This window comes from Scomber scombrus, chromosome 2 (assembly GCF_963691925.1).
Source record: "Scomber scombrus chromosome 2, fScoSco1.1, whole genome shotgun sequence".
NCBI lineage: Eukaryota > Metazoa > Chordata > Actinopteri > Scombriformes > Scombridae > Scomber > Scomber scombrus.
Genome location: NC_084971.1, coordinates 32,313,518 through 32,330,328, shown reverse-complemented (window position 1 = coordinate 32,330,328; position 16,811 = coordinate 32,313,518). Strand labels below are relative to the sequence as shown.

General features: G+C 41.6%; 1 protein-coding gene across 1 annotated transcript in view; it reads right to left on the bottom strand.

Moving 5' to 3' along the window:
* Nucleotides 1-1,453: 1,453 nt before the first annotated feature.
* hoga1 (4-hydroxy-2-oxoglutarate aldolase 1) overlaps nt 1,454-16,811 on the bottom strand; it is a 40,942-nt gene continuing 25,584 nt past the window's right edge. The window contains exons 5-7 of the mRNA XM_062437822.1: nt 14,705-14,801; nt 3,771-3,904; nt 1,454-1,668 (exon numbers count right to left, since the gene is read on the bottom strand). Coding sequence (XP_062293806.1) covers nt 1,519-1,668; nt 3,771-3,904; nt 14,705-14,801 — 381 coding nt within the window. The 3' untranslated portion in view covers nt 1,454-1,518. The remainder of the gene's footprint in view (nt 1,669-3,770; nt 3,905-14,704; nt 14,802-16,811) is intronic.

The following is a 16,811-nucleotide window of genomic DNA, read 5'->3' as shown; positions in this document are numbered from 1 at the left end:
AAATGCCACGACAGCTTTTAGAGAGACAATGTAAAGATGAATAAAAACATTTTCTTTAAAGATAACCCTGTAGATCAGACGGCTGCAGTTTAACGCTACAGCTGGAAAACACATCTCTATATGTTATTAGTCCGCAGATCAAATTTGAAGAGCGCACGAACAAACAGAATACCTGCACTCACAGATCAATAGTCTTCATCAGCGCCGGTGATGATGGCTTCAAGCGGGGGGACGTTTGTTTTTGCCTTCAATAAATACGACTATTGATCTGTGTGTGCCAGCGTTGTGTGTGTGTGTGTAGATCATAGTTCAAACCGTTTGTTTAAAGTGTTTTTTATCATTTGTTGAACGATGGTAGGATATAATTTACATTTTATTCTATAGAAATATCTTCAAAGTTGTGTGAATTTGTTTAAATGTTGTGATAAATGTGGATTTGAATGATTTTGCACAAAAATATAGTTTAGTTTAGTACATTTTGTGCCTTAAATGTTTCATTACACTGCATTTAGCTTCATATATGATGTTAGTAACGATTACATTAATGCTGGATTTAAAATGAGTAAGGTTTTTGATATTTTGATTCAAACAGTTTGTCATTTATCAAACAATGGTAGGATATAATGTGCATATTTTTCTTCTGAAATATCTCTGAAGTTGTATGAATTTGTTTGAATGGGAAATAAAACTTAAACAAAATGTGGATTTGAATGATTTTAGCACAAAAATATAGTTTAGTTTAGTAAATGTTGTGCCTTAAATGCTTTATTACACTGTATTTAGCTTCATATATGATGTTAGGTAACATGAATATTAAATTTAAACTGAGTAAGTTGATCAGGTTTTTTAAAATTTTGATTTAAACAGTTTTTTGTATCATTTGTCAAACAATGGTAGGATATAATGTGCATATTTTTCTTCAGAAATATCTTCAAAGTTGTGTGAATTTGTTTGAATTTTTGTGATAATGTGAAATAAAAGTTAAACAAAACAGGGATTTGAATTATTTTAGCACAAAAATATAGTTAAGTTTAGTACATTTTGTGCCTTAAATGCTTCATTACACTGCATGTAGCTTCATATATGATGTTAGCACCAGTTACATTAATATTGAATTTAAGTAAGTTGTTTCAGGTTTTTGATATTTTGATTCAAACAGTTTGTTAAAATGTTCTTGTATCATTTATTAAAAACTATTATAAGATATCATTTGCATATTATTCTTCAGAAATATCTTCAGAGTTGTGTGAATTTGTTCAAACTTTGTGAGAAATGTGAAATTAAAAATAAAAACAGCGGATTTTAATGATTCTGGCACAAAACTATAGTTTAGTTTTGTACATTTTAGCTTCATATATGCTGTTAGTAACATGAATATTTAATTTAAACTGAATCATTTTATCAGATTTTTGACATTTAATGAGGAGCTGTGAAACTCTATTTTTCACTCACACACACACACACACCTATACACACACACCTACACACACACACACACACACTCTCTGCTGGGTCACCTCACAGCCAGCCGTTGGACGTGAAGTCCCGCCTCAGCTGCTGAGTCTCGGCCTCGCTGAGCGGCTGCAGAGGTGATCGACAGGCGCCGCCGTGGAAACCGAACCACTCCATCGCCTGCTTGAGGGCCGGAACTCCCAACTTCCTGGTCACCTAGCAACAACAGAGGAGCTCCAATCAGTCTGCTGGAGTCGTCATCAGAGACACTTAAAGTCAGACATGTTTGGTGTTTCAGTGTTTCCGTCTCGGAGTGAAGTTGGTGTTGTTGTTTTTTTATATTCATGATGCGGCATGAGGAGGTGGTTGTGTGTTGGATTGATGCTGTTAAGGGCAGTGACATTTAACGGACCGTAACAGACAGGTTTGTAGCCTGAAGCGAATTATTCAGAGCTGTCTTTCCTTTCTGACACATCTCACTCAGACTCAGAGCAGCTGAGCAAAAACAAAATATGACATTTAACTTAGCCGTGTTTATAAATGCAAAAACCTCATCGGTCTCATTCGGTGTCTGTCTCAGCTTTTATAAAGGAAGTTAATCCAACACTCAACATCAAAACAAAAAGCTTATTTAACTGTTGTACCTGCTCTGTTAAAGTTTATATCAGACCTGTAATTGATGAAATATGGAGGATTGTTACATTTGTCAGAGCGTTTCTATTTTAACGGGTGCAGCTTCTCCAGATATTACGGTAAAAGTGGAGCGGACCCTTCAGAAACTCACAGACCGCTAATCAGCCAATCAGATCCGTGCATTCGGACACGCGGAGAGACTCGACTGTCAGTGAGATACACACACGGAGAAAAGAGGAGACACACTTTATTATAAAGTTATTAAATGTGAAATTAAGTTTATGGTTTAAGTTTAAGCTTAACCCTTTATAGGTCTACTCAACCGATTGGTAGAAGTCACTTTGTGTCATGATATCTGCTCAAAAACTAAATCTATTGAACCCATTTAACTTTTTTGGGGCAATCTTTAGCACTTGTATGAGGTATGTAATGCACAGACAGACCATCAGATTGTGTTATGGTTGCTATAGATACAGGTTGTTCTATGGTTGCTATAGATACAGGTTGTTCTATGGTTTCTATAGATACAGGTTGTTCTATGGTTGTTATAGATACAGGTTGTTCTATGGTTGCTATAGATACAGGTTGTTCTATGGTTGCTATAGATACAGGTTGTTCTATGGTTGTTATAGATACAGGTTGTTCTATGGTTGCTATAGATACAGGTTGTTCTATGGTTTGCTCCAGATACAGGTTGTTCTATGGTTTGCTATAGATACAGGTTGTTCTATGGTTGCTATAGATACAGGTTGTTCTATGGTTGCTATAGATACAGATTGTTCTATTGTTGCTATAGATACAGGTTGTTCTATGGTTTGCTATAGATACAGATTGTGCTATGGTTGCTATAGATACAGGTTGTTCTATGGTTGCTATAGATACAGGTTGATTATTTTTTAATTTTTCTAAAACTAAGCACTTTATTTAAGAAGCACAATAAAAAAACTTTCTGTAATGCACTTCATTTTGAAATGCCATCTTTATTTATAAAAGAAAAGAACATTTATCTGCTTTTTTTATTCTTATTTTATTATAAGTTCAGTGTTAATACTAATAAATGAATTCTACTGTATTTATTCGACAGTCTACAATCTATCCACTAGACAAAGATGCTGATGTAACTACAATGCTACTTCAAGGTACTGAAAAATAACACGGACATTATGATGTTCTGGACCTTCACTTCAGGAAATGTTAACTAATTGGACCACAGTGAATTTTAATTAAACACCCCTGGTTTATCTATAGTAGTACTATCTTTTAAAAAGTACAATGATAATGTAGTTTTAGTGCTTTTAAAGATCTAATTTAGTTTTTTATGTCTTAATTTTGTTATTTTAGGTCAATCCAAAATTACTTTAAACTTACTAAAGTTACTAAATTACCTTAATCAAAGCACTTTTAAGTAGTTTTAATTTCTTACTTTTTGCAGATCACATCATAAATTCCCCTTAAAAAGGAAAGTTTCCTTGTTTCTGGGCAGATTTAACGTAATAAAGGCATAATCAACTGTTTTGCTGTTTTCAGTATCAAATATAATCTTTCTCCAGACTCCAGATCTCTAGTCTGTCACTATCCGTACTATTTGTGGCGGTGTGGATCTGAGCAGGCTGACGAGCATTTGTGTCGTGGTTTCAGCGACGACAGATTTAAAAAATAGCGAGTGTGCAGCAGATGGTACTCACGGCGGCGTTGGGCTCGATCAGGCGCTGCTGCAGGACTCTGGCGTCGTCCCAGCGACCGGATACACACAGACGCTCCAACTCACACAGCTCCACGCCCAGCACGTTGGCCAGCGCACACACTCCGCCCACCGCACCTGAACACACACACACACACACACACACACACACACACACACGAGTTAAACAGCAGTTATACAATCAGATCAAAACTTTTCCTTTTCTTGGTAAAATCAAGGAAGAGAGGAGCTTAACTGCTGAGTGACTTGATATCAGTTTACCATAATTGCTTTTATATATCTGTATGTAAGAAACAGAAGAATAGCACTGAACACTGTCTAGAGCAGGGGTGTCAAACACGCGGCCCGCGGGCCAGAACCGGCCCACCGAGGGGGTGAAATCAGGCCCACTTTCCTTCCTGTGTTCTTTTTCTTCCTTCCATCTGTCCTTCCTTCCTACCTTCTTTTCCTTTCTTCATTCCTCCCTCCTTTTTTTTTCTTCCTTCCTTCCTTCCTTCCTTCCTTCCTTCCTTCCATCTGTCCTTCCTTTTGTCTTCCCTCCCTTCCTTTTTTCCTTTCTTCATTCCTTTCTCCCTTTCTTTCTTCCTTCCTTCCATCTGTCCTTCTTCCTTTCCTTCCTTTTCTTTCCTCCCTTCCTTCCATCTGTCCTTCCTCCCTTCCTTTTTTCCTTTCTTCATTCCTTCCTCCCTTTCTTCCTTCCTTCCTTCCATCTGTCCTTCTTCCCTTCCTTCCTTTTGTCTTTCCTCCCTTCCTTCCATCTGTCCTTCCTTCCAACCTTCCTTTTTTTTCTTCCTTTCTTCCTTCCTTCCTTTTGTCTTCCCTCCCTTCCTTTTTTCCTTTCTTCATTCCTTCCTCCGTTTGTTCCTTCCTTCCTTCCTTTTGTCCCCCCCGTCCTTCCTTCCTTTCGTCCTTCCTTCCACCTGTTCTCCATCCCTCCTTTCCACCTGTTCCCCCTTCCTTCCTTCCTTTCCTTTCTTCATTCCTCCCTCCTTTTTTTTCTTCCTTCCATCTGTCCTTCCTTTTGTCTTCCCTTCCTTCCTTTTTTCCTTTCTTCAATCCTTCCTCCCTTTCTTCCTTCCTACCTTCCTTTTTTTTCTTCCTTTCTTCCTTCCTTCCTTTTGTCTTCCCTCCCTTCCTTTTTTCCTTTCTTCATTCCTTCCTCCGTTTCTTCCTTCCTTCCTTCCTTCCTTCCTTCCTTCCTTCCTTCCTTCCTTCCTTCTGTCTTTCCTCCCTTCCTTCCATCTGTCCTTCCTTTTGTCCCCCCTCCTTCCTTCCTTCCTTCCTTCCTTCCGTCTTAGTTTTCCAGGTATAAGAAGAAGTCAAACTGAACAGGAAACATCTGGTTGTGATTCCACAATAATAGAAGCATTAAAGCCACATTTAAAGTGAGGGAGGGAACATTTCACTCATAGTGAAGCTCAAACATTCAAGTGAAGTAACAATAAGGCTGCAACTAACGATTCATTCAGTCTATAAAATGTCAGAAAATAGTGTAAAATATGTTATAATTATAAAACCCCTACTTATTTAGTCCGATCAACAGTCCAAAATCTGAAGAAATTCAGTTTATTATCATTTCTGACACAATAAAAGCTTCAGATTGCTACATTTGAGAAGCTGCAACCAGCAGATGTTTGACATTTCTGCTTAAGAAAATGTCAAAAACTATTATTTTACTATCAAAATAGTTGCAGATTAACGTTCTGTAGCTGCACATTTGTCAGTAAAGGAGGATTTTAAAGAGTTTCTTATCGCTGTGAGTCAAATCAGCTCAGTGAAAGTCTGTCAAATTGACCCCGTCTGTTTTGACTGTTCCTTCTTTCCTCCCTTCCTTCCTTCCGTCTGTCCTCCCTCCTTTCCTTCCTTCCTCTCTTCCTTCCTTCTTCTTTCCTCCCTCCCTCCCTCCTACCTTCCTTCCTTCCTTCTTTCCTACGTCCTTCCTCCCTTCCTTCTCTACTTTCCTTTCCTTTCCTTCCTCCCTCCTGTCCTTCCTTCCTTCTTCCTCCCTTCCTTCCTTCCTCCCTCCCTTTCTTCCTCCCTTCCATCCTCCCTTCCTTCCTCCCTCCCTCCCTTCCTCCCTTCCATCCTCCCTTCCATCCTTCCTTCCTTCCTTCCTTCCTTCCTTCTTCCTTCCTCCCTTCCATCCTTCCTTCCTTCCTTCTTCCTTTCCTTCCATCCTTCCTTCCTCTTTTCCTTCCTTCTTCCTTCCTCCCTTTCCTTCCTTCCTTCCTTCTTCCTCCCTTCCTCCCTCCCTTCTTCCTTCTTCCTTTCCTTCCATCCTTCCTTCCTTCCGCTTTTCCTTCCTTCTTCCTTCCTCCCTTTCCTTCCTTCCTTCCTTCTTCCTCCCTTCCTCCCTTCCTCCCTCCCTTCCTTCCTTGACTCGAGGACAACAGGAAGGTTAATATCATCCTCAAGTTGAAAGAGATGGCCTGAAATAAAAATCACATTTGACCAGTTTTCCCCTCTCAGCCGTCTGCATGATTTGAATATTAAATGCACAATCCAGCGATGCTAACACATTAGCATGCATCACAGTTAAACACAGGAGGGCACTCGAGTCGCCCGAGAGGTCCGAGAGAAAGCGTGTAATCCTTCAGCTCTCACATGAAGACAGAACTCAGTGTTCAAACAAGCAAAGATAAAAAAAATTAAAAAAAACAGAACAGGAAGAACTGACGGACGGAAGTTTTCTCTCCTGATTTTAAGGCTGAACATACATTCCTCTTAAATAAAGCCATCCATCACTCTCCTTGCTTTTACATTTCACTTGTCAACACGCGGACAGAAATGATTTACTGTCAACACACGAGCTTCCATCCGCTTCCCGTTCCTCTCCTGACAGATCAGTAAGCAGCAGAGCTTTCATATGATGTCTTTTTGATTTATTTATTTATATATATATACAGAGATGGATACGTTTTCCCAGGCAACAAGACATCATGGACGTTTCAGTGTGACATCTCATTTTCCGTAGTGTGATGTAGGAGAAACAGCGCCGGCGCCAGCCTCCGTCCTTCGGCCTCGGACACGAGACGAGCTGGCGGATGCTGATGGGCGGGTTTCTCTGTCTGATTAAAGTTACTGTGGCCCGTCGCCGTGCCGATCACTCGTCTGACAGCAGTTTACCTAACGACGGCTGGCTGACTGACAGGAGAGAAAAAGGCCCGCCCCCCCGTCGCTGACAGCTCGTGAGCGGAGGCGCTAAAAGACACACGACTTCTCTTTAACTGTGTTTACATGCACAGTAATGTTCCAGTGTTAGTCTCAACATGATGTTCCAAGTTAGACTTTACTCCGAATGCAGAGGTGGGAAGTACTTTAGTAGATTTTCCAGGTATTTGTACTTTACTTGAGTATTTATTTTTACTTTTCCTCCCTACATTTGAACACTCATATCTGGACTTTCTTCTCTTTACATTGACAAAACAGGCTCGTAACTAACTCCGTGTCGCCCCTGGTAAGATGCCGCTCTGGGCGACTGCTCATATCAAAGTAGCTAGTAGAAGGAAAGTCCCAACAAATGGCGCTGTTCCACTACACAGTTCTAGCACCGCTCGACTCCACTCTGTTTTTTTTGCTTTTCCATTAGGGAAAGTACCTGGTACTTTTTTAGTATCTGCTCTGCCGGGGTTCCAAGCGAGCCGAGCCGATACTAAATGTGACGTCAACAGACTGCCAGCCACTGATTGGTCAGAAGAGTTGTCGCTGGAAGAGTCATGAGCCGTCCCACACAAGAATCAAACCCGGCATTTTTTAAATACCGGCAACAATAGTTACAGTCATTCGTTTCTCTATCTCTTGCTTTGTGTGAGACAGAAAGCCACATACAGCAGCAAGTACACCACTGCCTCCATGTCCTCCATTGTTTATGTGTTTGTGTCACGTATAAAACAAAGTCTCGAGTACTACAACACTAGGTCTTGGGTTCGATACCCAGAGCTGAGGCCTTTCTGTGTGGACTCTGCATGCCCCCCCCCCTCGTCTTTGCATGGGTTTCCTCTGGGTGCTCCGGTTTCCTCCCATTGTCCAAAAAAACATGCATGATAGGTGAATTCTGCTGTCTGTGCCTGTGATGAAGGCAGTGACATCATCATCATGCTAAAGATACGTGATGACCTCATTCTGCTTTTTCTTCTGCTTTTCCTGATGCTGTATATGTAGCAGTAATGTTGTCTAATATTCTAATAATGTATATTAATGTGTTTTACAGATTTCTTTTTCATTTTCCTCTGAAGACATGTTCCCAGACTGTGCTTTTAGATGTGTAATTATACTTGTTTGCCAACACAGCGACTTCATGAAGTGATCATATCTCAGTGTTGGTGTTCACAGGCGGCCAAAACAACACTGTGGTTCTGTGTGTTTTGTGATTTAACGACAAAATAACATTATTATAACAGCGGTGAGCAACATCCTCGTGTTACAATACTCAATGTTGACTTTTTAAAATCCAGTCAATCAATCAAACTCTATTCATATAGCAGCTTTCATTCAGGCGAGTGTGGTTCAAAGTGCTTCACAGCTGATTGACAAGCTGATAATGAGACAGAACAAGTGACAACGTAAAGAAAAGGAATAAAAACGACAAAAACAAAGAATAAATTACAAAAAAAGAAACGAAATAAAATTTAAACCAATGCGCGGAAGAGAAAATAAGAATGATAAAAATGTTAAAAAATAAATAAATAATTAAATTAGAGTAAAAAAAACGAGGTTAAAATTTATTAAAAAGACCAAAACACAGCATTGCATGCATCATGTGCCATAAGAGATTGTTCTTCTATATTATATTTTTCTAATATTTGTCTTTTTCTGTGTTTTCTTTGTTTTAAAAAGGTTTTCCACTTATTGCCTTACAACTAAACGTCTGCACCTGCAAATAAAAGAAGAAGAAAAAAGAAAGTTAAAAACTGAATAGTTGAGAAGTTGCATAGATTCTTAAGGATTGTTAAAGCTGAGCATAACGCTGCGTGATTTTAGTAATGTGTTTTTGATTAAATAGCGGCTCATAATGTACGAGGAAATCACTCGTTCCCCCTGTACACTGCACGATAAGCTACGTACGACGAAGCTGAAATTCAAATCAAATAAGGGTCGTAACTTGAGATTGAATGAAAGAAGGAAGGAAGGAAGGAAGGAAAAGAAGACAGGAAGGAAAGATGGACGAAAGGGAGCAATGACAGATGGAAGGAAGGTAGAAAGGAAGCGAAGACAAGAAAAAAGGAAGGAAGGAAGGAAGGAAGGAAGGAAGGAAGGAAGGAAGGAAGGAAGGAAGGAAGGAAGGAAGGAAAAGAAGAGACGAAGGAAGAAGATCAGATTTAAGGAATGAAGGAAGGAAGGAAGGAAAAGATGACACGAAGGAAAGATGTAAGAAAGGGAAGAAGTAAGGAAGGAAGGAAGGAAGGGAGGAAGGAAAAGAAGAGATGAAGGAAGAAGGACAGATTTAAGGAAAAGAAAAGAGGAAGGAAGAAGGACAGATTTAAGGAAGAAAGAAAGGAAGAAAGGAAAAGAAGACAGGAAGGACAGACAGAAGAAAGGGAAAAAAGGACAGAAGGAAGGAATAAAGAAAGGGAGCACTGTGGTAACCTGACAGTAAGGGTTACTTCTATCCCTCCTTTCTCTCTTTCTATTTAATCTTTCTAACTTCTGAGCTTTTATCTCTGCATCTTAAAATAAAAAGGTCTGCTTGGATCAATCATATTTAATCTGTCATATTTAATTATGCTCGTTAGAAGCCGCTCGTTATATTGTTTAAGTTACATTTCCAAAGCTTGACTTTTAGTGATTTTTGCATTAGTGTAAATTAAATTACATTTTTCTCACTTCTGGAAGAAAAGTTTAACTTTGGCAGCAAAACTGAAACTAAGTAGAATTAAACTCTAAACGAGGTCAAAGTTTCACTAAATCGATAGCTAATAATTTGCATGAATGAAAATCTGCAGAATGTTTATTTTTATTTTTTGCCCACTGATATCAAAACATATATCTGAACTTTGAGCCACATTATGAGCAAACATTTGAAACTATTTTATTGGAAGAGAAACGATGTAATCATGTAAAAGATAATGCTGATTTTATGACATATTTGGCTTCATTAGAGATAAATAAGCAAGTAATGCAGAGACATAAAAAGGAAGGAAAAGAAGAGAGGAAGGAAAGATGGAAGAAAGGGAAGAAGGAAGGAAGGATGAAAGAAATGAAGAGAAGACAAGAAGGAAGAAAGGAAGGAAGAAAGGAAGGAAGGAAGGAAGGAAGGAAAAAAGGAAGGAAAGAAGGAGGTAAAAGAAGAGAGGAAGGAAAGATAGAAGAAGGGAAGAAGGAAAGAAGGAAGGAAAAGAAGACAAGAAGGAAAGATGGAAGAAAGGAAGGAAGGAAGGAAAGAAGGGAGGATGAAAGAAAGGAAGAGAAGATAAGAAGGAAGGAAGGAAGGAAAAGAAGGACGAGAAGGGAGGATGAAAGAAATGAAGAGAAGACAAGAAGGAAGAAAGGAAGGAAGAAAGGAAGGAAGGAAGGAAGGAAGGAAAAAAGGAAGGAAAGAAGGAGGTAAAAGAAGAGAGGAAGGAAAGATAGAAGAAGGGAAGAAGGAAAGAAGGAAGGAAAAGAAGACAAGAAGGAAAGATGGAAGAAAGGAAAGAAGGGAGGATGAAAGAAAGGAAGAGAAGACAAGAAGGAAGGAAGGAAGGAAAAGAAGGACGAGAAGGGAGGATGAAAGAAAGGAAGAGAAGACAAGAAGGAAGAAAGGAAGGAGAAGGTAAAAGAAGAGAGGAAGGAAAGATGGAAGAAAGGGAAGAAGGAAGGAAAGAAGGATGAAGGATGAAATTAATGAAGAGAAGACAAGAAGGAAGAAGGAAGGAAGGAAAAGAAAAGAGGAAGGAAAGATGGAAGGAAGGAAGGATAAATGGAAGGAAGGAAGGAAAAGAAGAAAGGAAGGAAAGATGGAAGAAAGGGAAGAAAGAAGGAAAAGAAGGACGAGAAGGAAGGAAAGAAGAAAGGAAGGATGAAAGAAAGGAAGAGAAGACAAGAAGGAAGAAAGGAAGGAAGGAAGGAAGGAAGGAAGGATGAAGGAAAGGAAGAGAAGAGAGAGGAAGGAAGGAAGGAAAAAAGAAACAGCATCTTTAATGGTGGATTGTGTGTGGGCCTGCTGATAACAGAGAAGCTCCCAAAAGATCAAAGTTGTATTTAATAATTAGAGTTTAGTTTTAAAATGTTTCAGCAACGCAGCAAAAACCTGAGAAGTCTGCCGGCGGTTAGATGAGAGCATCAAAGCTCTTTGTCACCGAGCTGGAAAAGGTTGGACAGCCCGCCTAGTTCAGCATCATTGTGTAGGGCGAAGTCTGACATCAAAACTTCAACACACACACACACACACACACACACACACACACACACACACACACACACACACACACACACACACACACACACACACACACACACAACACACACACACACACACACACACACACACACACATTATCATATCAATCACTCAGCGTGTCAGTCAGTATCTCGCTCACACAGCCAGCTACTCCCATATTTCAGTTATGGAGATGAGAACATGTCAGGGGAGCAAAGATCAGAGAGCTTGTGTTGTGTGTGTGTGTGTGTGCTGTGTGTGTGTGTGTGTGTGTGTTGTGTGTGTGTGTGTGAGAACATGACTCATTAGGTTTCCTGAGCATCATATCGATGCCTTTCCCCTAACGTGTTATCTAATCCGAGTTTACAGTAGCGCTGTACGTGGCTGATGTACCAACAAGGTAGAAGCACATCACTTCATAACGCCGCCGTGAAAGATCGCTGATGGTTTATGATTTACTGAGAACTTCAAATGAAGGATCACGACGCTGCCTGCAGGGCGAGAAGACTCCTCTAAACTCTGGACGATAAGAATCCACGATGGCGACACTACGAAAAGGCTGATAAGGCAAGAAAATAACGATCCGGGTATCCTCTAAAGGGACAGGTGGCATTTCTATTCAGAGGGATCGTTGGTTTGGATGTTACATGACCTGAAGACTTCCTCACACTCTATAATAAGGAAGGAGGAGAAGGAAGGAAGGAATGAAGGAAGGAAGGAAGGAAGGAAGGAAGGAAGGAAGGGAGAGAAGACAAGAAGGAAGGAAGGAAAGAAGGAAGGAGGAGAAGGAAGACAAGGAAGGGAAGGAAAAGGAGGAAGAGGAGAAGGAAAAGAAGACAGGAAGGAAGGAAGGAAGGAAGTAAGAGAAGGAAGGAGGAGAAGGAAGAAGAAGACAGGAAGGAAGGAAGGAAGGAAGGAAGTAAGAGAAGGAAGGAGGAGAAGGAAGAGAAGACAGGAAGGAAGGAAGGAAGGAAGGAAAGAAGGAAGGAAGGAAGGAGGAGAAGGAAGGAAAAGAAGGAGGAGAAGGAAGAGAAGGAAGGAAAGGGAGGAAGGGAAGGGAAGGAGGAGAAGACAGGGAAGGAGGAGGAAGGAAGGAAGGAAGGAAGGAAGGAAGGAAGGAAGGAAGGAAAGAAGGAAGATGGAAGGAAGGAAGGAAGGAAAGATGGAAGGAAGAAGAAAGGAAGGAAAAGAAGACAGGAAGGAAGAGGAAGGAAGGAAGGAAGGAAGGAAGGAATGAAGGAAAAAAAGAGACACCGGATTGGAACCCCTCGTGGCCCACGAGCCGCATGTTTGACCCCCTGCTCTAAAATAAGAATGAGGAGAAATGTAGTTTTGGGTTCAACAGCTTCTCTTAAACTAACCCGACCTCCTGAATCAGAAATCTAACTTCAGGACGCGCAGGTGGTTGAGTGGTCAAGAGTGCATGCCACGTACGCAGTGGGACCGGTTCGAGTCCCAGCCAGCGGATTTCCTATCCCATTACTGTCAATACAAGGTGTCTATGACGGAAAAAAACAAACTACAGGGGACGTTCCAGTTAAAAAATGTCTTCTTGCTAAATCTGCAAACTAGCTCATGAAATCAATTCAAATCCTTTCAGCAGAATAATTAAGAGTTAATTTAATTGTAAATTGTGTGTTTTGTGCTTTTATTAATTAAAGCTCTTCTGCAGATTTAAAATAAATCCTAAACATTCCTCCTTTATTGGGACAATGTTATATAATATATATATTTATAGCCTGTGCAGCTCGATATCAGGAAGTCGTCCCTGATATTTACTATCTCAGTCGATCCCTTCAGGGAGCGGCTGGGTTTCATCTGAAGTGTGAGACGTAATGTGAAACGACGACAGGAAGTGACCTCAACATCGGGGAGGCGAGACATCTGATCGCTACCAATCCTTTCACGGACGACCAAAAAAAAAACAAAAGAAGGAAGGAACGTAGGTAGGAGGGATGGAGGAAAGAAGGAAGGAGGGAGGGAGGGAGAAAGAAAAGAGGAAGGAAGGAAAGAAGGGAAGGGGGGAGGAAAGAGAGAGAGAGAAGGAGGGAGGGAAGAAAGAAGGAAGGGAGGGAGGAATGGAGAAAGGAGGGAGGGAGGGAGGAAGGAAGGAAGGACAGAAGGAAAGAAGGAAAGGGAGGGAGGAAAGAAGGAAAGGAGGGAGGAAGGAAAGGAAGGAAGGATGGAAGAAAGAAGGAAGGAAGGTAGGAGGGAGGGAGGGAGGAAAGAAGGAAGGAGGGAAGGAGGGAGAAAGGAAAAGTGGAAAGGAAGGAAAGAAGGAAGGGGGGAGGAAAGAAAGAGAGAAGGAGGGAGGGAGGAATGGAGAAAGGAGGAAGGGAGGAAGGAAGGACAGAAGGAAAGAAGGAAGGTAATGGCGAGGAAAGAAAAGACAGAAGGAGGGAGGGAGGAAAGAAGGAAGGAACGAAGGAAGGAAGGAAGGAGGGACGTAAAGAAGGAGAAGGAAGGACAGAAGGAAGGGAGGAAAGAAGGAACAGTCAAAACAGACGGGGTCAATTTGACCCGGGAGGACGACACAAAGCTTAATAGTAATTGTGTTTCTATGCTTTTATTAATTAAAGTTCTAAAGTGCAGCTCGATATCAGGAAGTAGTCCCAGTAATGTGAAACGACGACAGGAAGTGACCCCCAACATCGGGAGGCGAGGACATCTGATCGCTACCAATCCTTTCACGGACGACCAAAAAAAAACCAAAAGAAGGAAGGAAGGTAGGTAGGAGGGATGGAGGAAAGAAGGAAGGAGGGAGGGGAGGGAGAAAGGAAAAGAGGAAGGAAGGAAAGAAGGAAGGGGGGAGGAAAGAGAGAGAGAAGGAGGGAGGGAAGAAAGAAGAAGGGAGGGAGGAATGGAGAAAGGAGGAAGGGAGGAAGGAAGGAAGGACAGAAGGGAAAGAAGGAAAGGAGGGAGGAAGGAAAGGAAGGAAGGATGGAAGAAAGAAGGAAGGAAGGTAGGAGGGAGGGAGGGAGGAAAGAAGGAAGGAGGGAAGGAGGGACAAAGGGAAAAGTGGAAAGGAAGGAAAGAAGGAAGGGGGGAGGAAAGAAAGAGAGAAGGAGGGAGGGAGGAATGGATAAAGGAGGAAGGGAGGAAGGAAGGACAGAAGGAAAGAAGGAAGGTAATGGCGAGGAAAGATAGACAGAAGGAGGGAGGGAGGAAAGAAGGAAGGGAGGAAGGAAGGAAATCTCAGTCGATCCCTTCAGGGAGCGGCTGGGTTTCATCTGAAGTGTGAGCGTAATGTGAAACGACGACAGGAAGTGACCCCAACATCGGGAGGCGAGACATCTGATCGCTCCCAATCCTTCACGGACGACCAAAAACTTGTAAAATCTATTAACATTTGACAGCGAAGGCCTGAAATGAAAGATATCGTACGCAAAGACAACAAAGTCAAATTCTTCCACTTTGGTTTTGGGATGAAAAGGAAACAAATAGAAGAAGAAGAAGGAGGAGGAGGGGGGGGGGAGGGGGAGGGGTGGGGGGGGTGAAGGTGCGGACCGCTCCCTGTGAGGAACAACAGCACTGTTTTGTCTTGTTTTTAGGCTTCTTACCGACACAATAGGCGGCCATGAGGAATCCCGCTGAGCCCGCCAACACCTGGAAATCCTGCGATTGGGTTTTGTGAACAATCAAACCGATTCGTGTGATCTGAGAATGAGAGAGAGAGAGAGAGAGAGAGAGAGAGAGAGTGAGAGAGAGAGAGAGAGAGAGAGAGAGAGAGAGAGAGAGAGAGAGAGAGAGAGAGAGAGAGAGAGAAGAAGAAGATAAAATAAATCAAGAGCTGCTGTTTCATTGTCATCATTCCCCTCCTCTGCTGTCAGGATTAATATCTGGTCTTGTTGTTTTTTTTTAAATCCCGAGAGAGAGAGGGAGGGGGACGACGACGCTGTCATAAGAGACAACGACAAAAAACCAGAGTAAACAAATCGCTCAAATTGAAAGACAAGCAATCGACTCTTCACAGGTTTTTTTTTTTTTTTTAGGGGAGGAGGGGAAACGTTCAACATCCCAAACAGAAGAAGGATGAGAGGGACGACGATAAAAACACACAAATCCCCAAGTGACCAAAAAAAAAGGAATCTACTTCAAAAGAGGAAGAAGAAGAAGAGGAGGATGAGGAGTGAGGATGATGAGGATGATGATGATGGGGAAAGGCTCATGAATAATTGATGAGCTCCTTTATTTTTTGTGTTTTGCGTCTTTAATTCTCTTTTGTCAATCCGGATAAATGAAATAATGGAGAAGAACGTAGAACCCAAATAAACCTGAAATGTTCAAAGGAGAGAAGATGATTCCTCCTCTGCTGCTGAAGATGAAGATGAAGATGAAGATTGAAACTCCACAGGGAAAAAGAACCTGCAGTCTTTAGTTTCAGCCTCCATCAACAGTTACAGAGGAGGAGTCTATTTTAAAACTGCCGGGTGTCAGTCAGTCAACCCCCCCCTCCTCTTCCTCCCCCCCCCACTCCTCTTCCTCCCCCCTCCTTCTTCTTCTTCTTCATATCAGTCATTTCAAACACGCAGGCCTGTAATTGATCAGTCAGTCAATCAGGTTATAGGAGCTCCTGCTGGTCTCCTGATAGCGTGAGATCTTTGGCTATTTAGATTCAGCTCCACACGCAGCAGCATCGCAGCAGTGGAAGCTAAAAGTCTGGAAAATACTCATTAGCTGCTATTCTTTCTTTTTTTAAAGTCTCATTATTATTATTATCATTATTATTATTATTATTATTATCATTATTATTATTATCATTATTATCATTATTATTATCCTGCTCTGTGCAAAGCTCCAGATCATGCAAGTAACTTAGCCCTCTCCCTCCCTCCTTACTCCTTTCTTTCTTTCCTTCCGTCCTTCCTTCCTTCCTTCCTTCCTTCCTTCCTTCCTTCCTTCCTTCCTTCGTCCTTTACTCCATCCATCCCTCCCTCCTTACTCCTTTCCTTCCTTCCTCCCTCCCCTCCCTCTCTCCTTACTTCCTTCCTCTTTTCCTCCTTTCCTTCATTCCTTCCTCCCTTCCTTCCTCCTTTCCTTCCTTCCTTCCTTCCTTCTGTCCCTTCCTTCCTCCCTCCTTACTCATTTCCTTCCTCCCTCCTAACTCATTTCCTTCCTTACTCCATCCCTCCCTCCCTCCTTACTCCTTTCCTTCCCTCCTTCCTCCTTTCTTCCTTCCTTCCTTCCTCCCTCCTTACTCATTTCCTTCCTCCCTCCTTACTCCTTTCCTTCCTTCCTTCCTTACTCCTTTCCTTCCTTCCTTCCTTACTCCTGTCCTTCCTTCCTCCTTCCATCCTTCCTTTCTTCCTTCCTCCACACACAGCAGCATCGGAGCAGTGGAAGCTAAACGTCTGGAAAATACTCATTAGCTGCTATTCTCTTTTTTTAAAGTCTCATTATTATTATTATGATTATCCTGCTGTGTGCAAAGCTCCACATTATGCAATAAACTTAACCCTCTACTGTGTGAATTAAGGGTTTGTGGTGTATAAGTTTCAGGGTTTTTTATGATGATGCATCAATTAAAAACAAACATGCATTGATCACCTTCTCCCACATGGTGTTTGTTGCCTCGGGGCAGCGACGGGAAGCATGTGTGTAAAAATACCAAGAACATAAGCATCATATGCATAATAAGTGCATGATGGCATTAGTTGTATTCAGTGT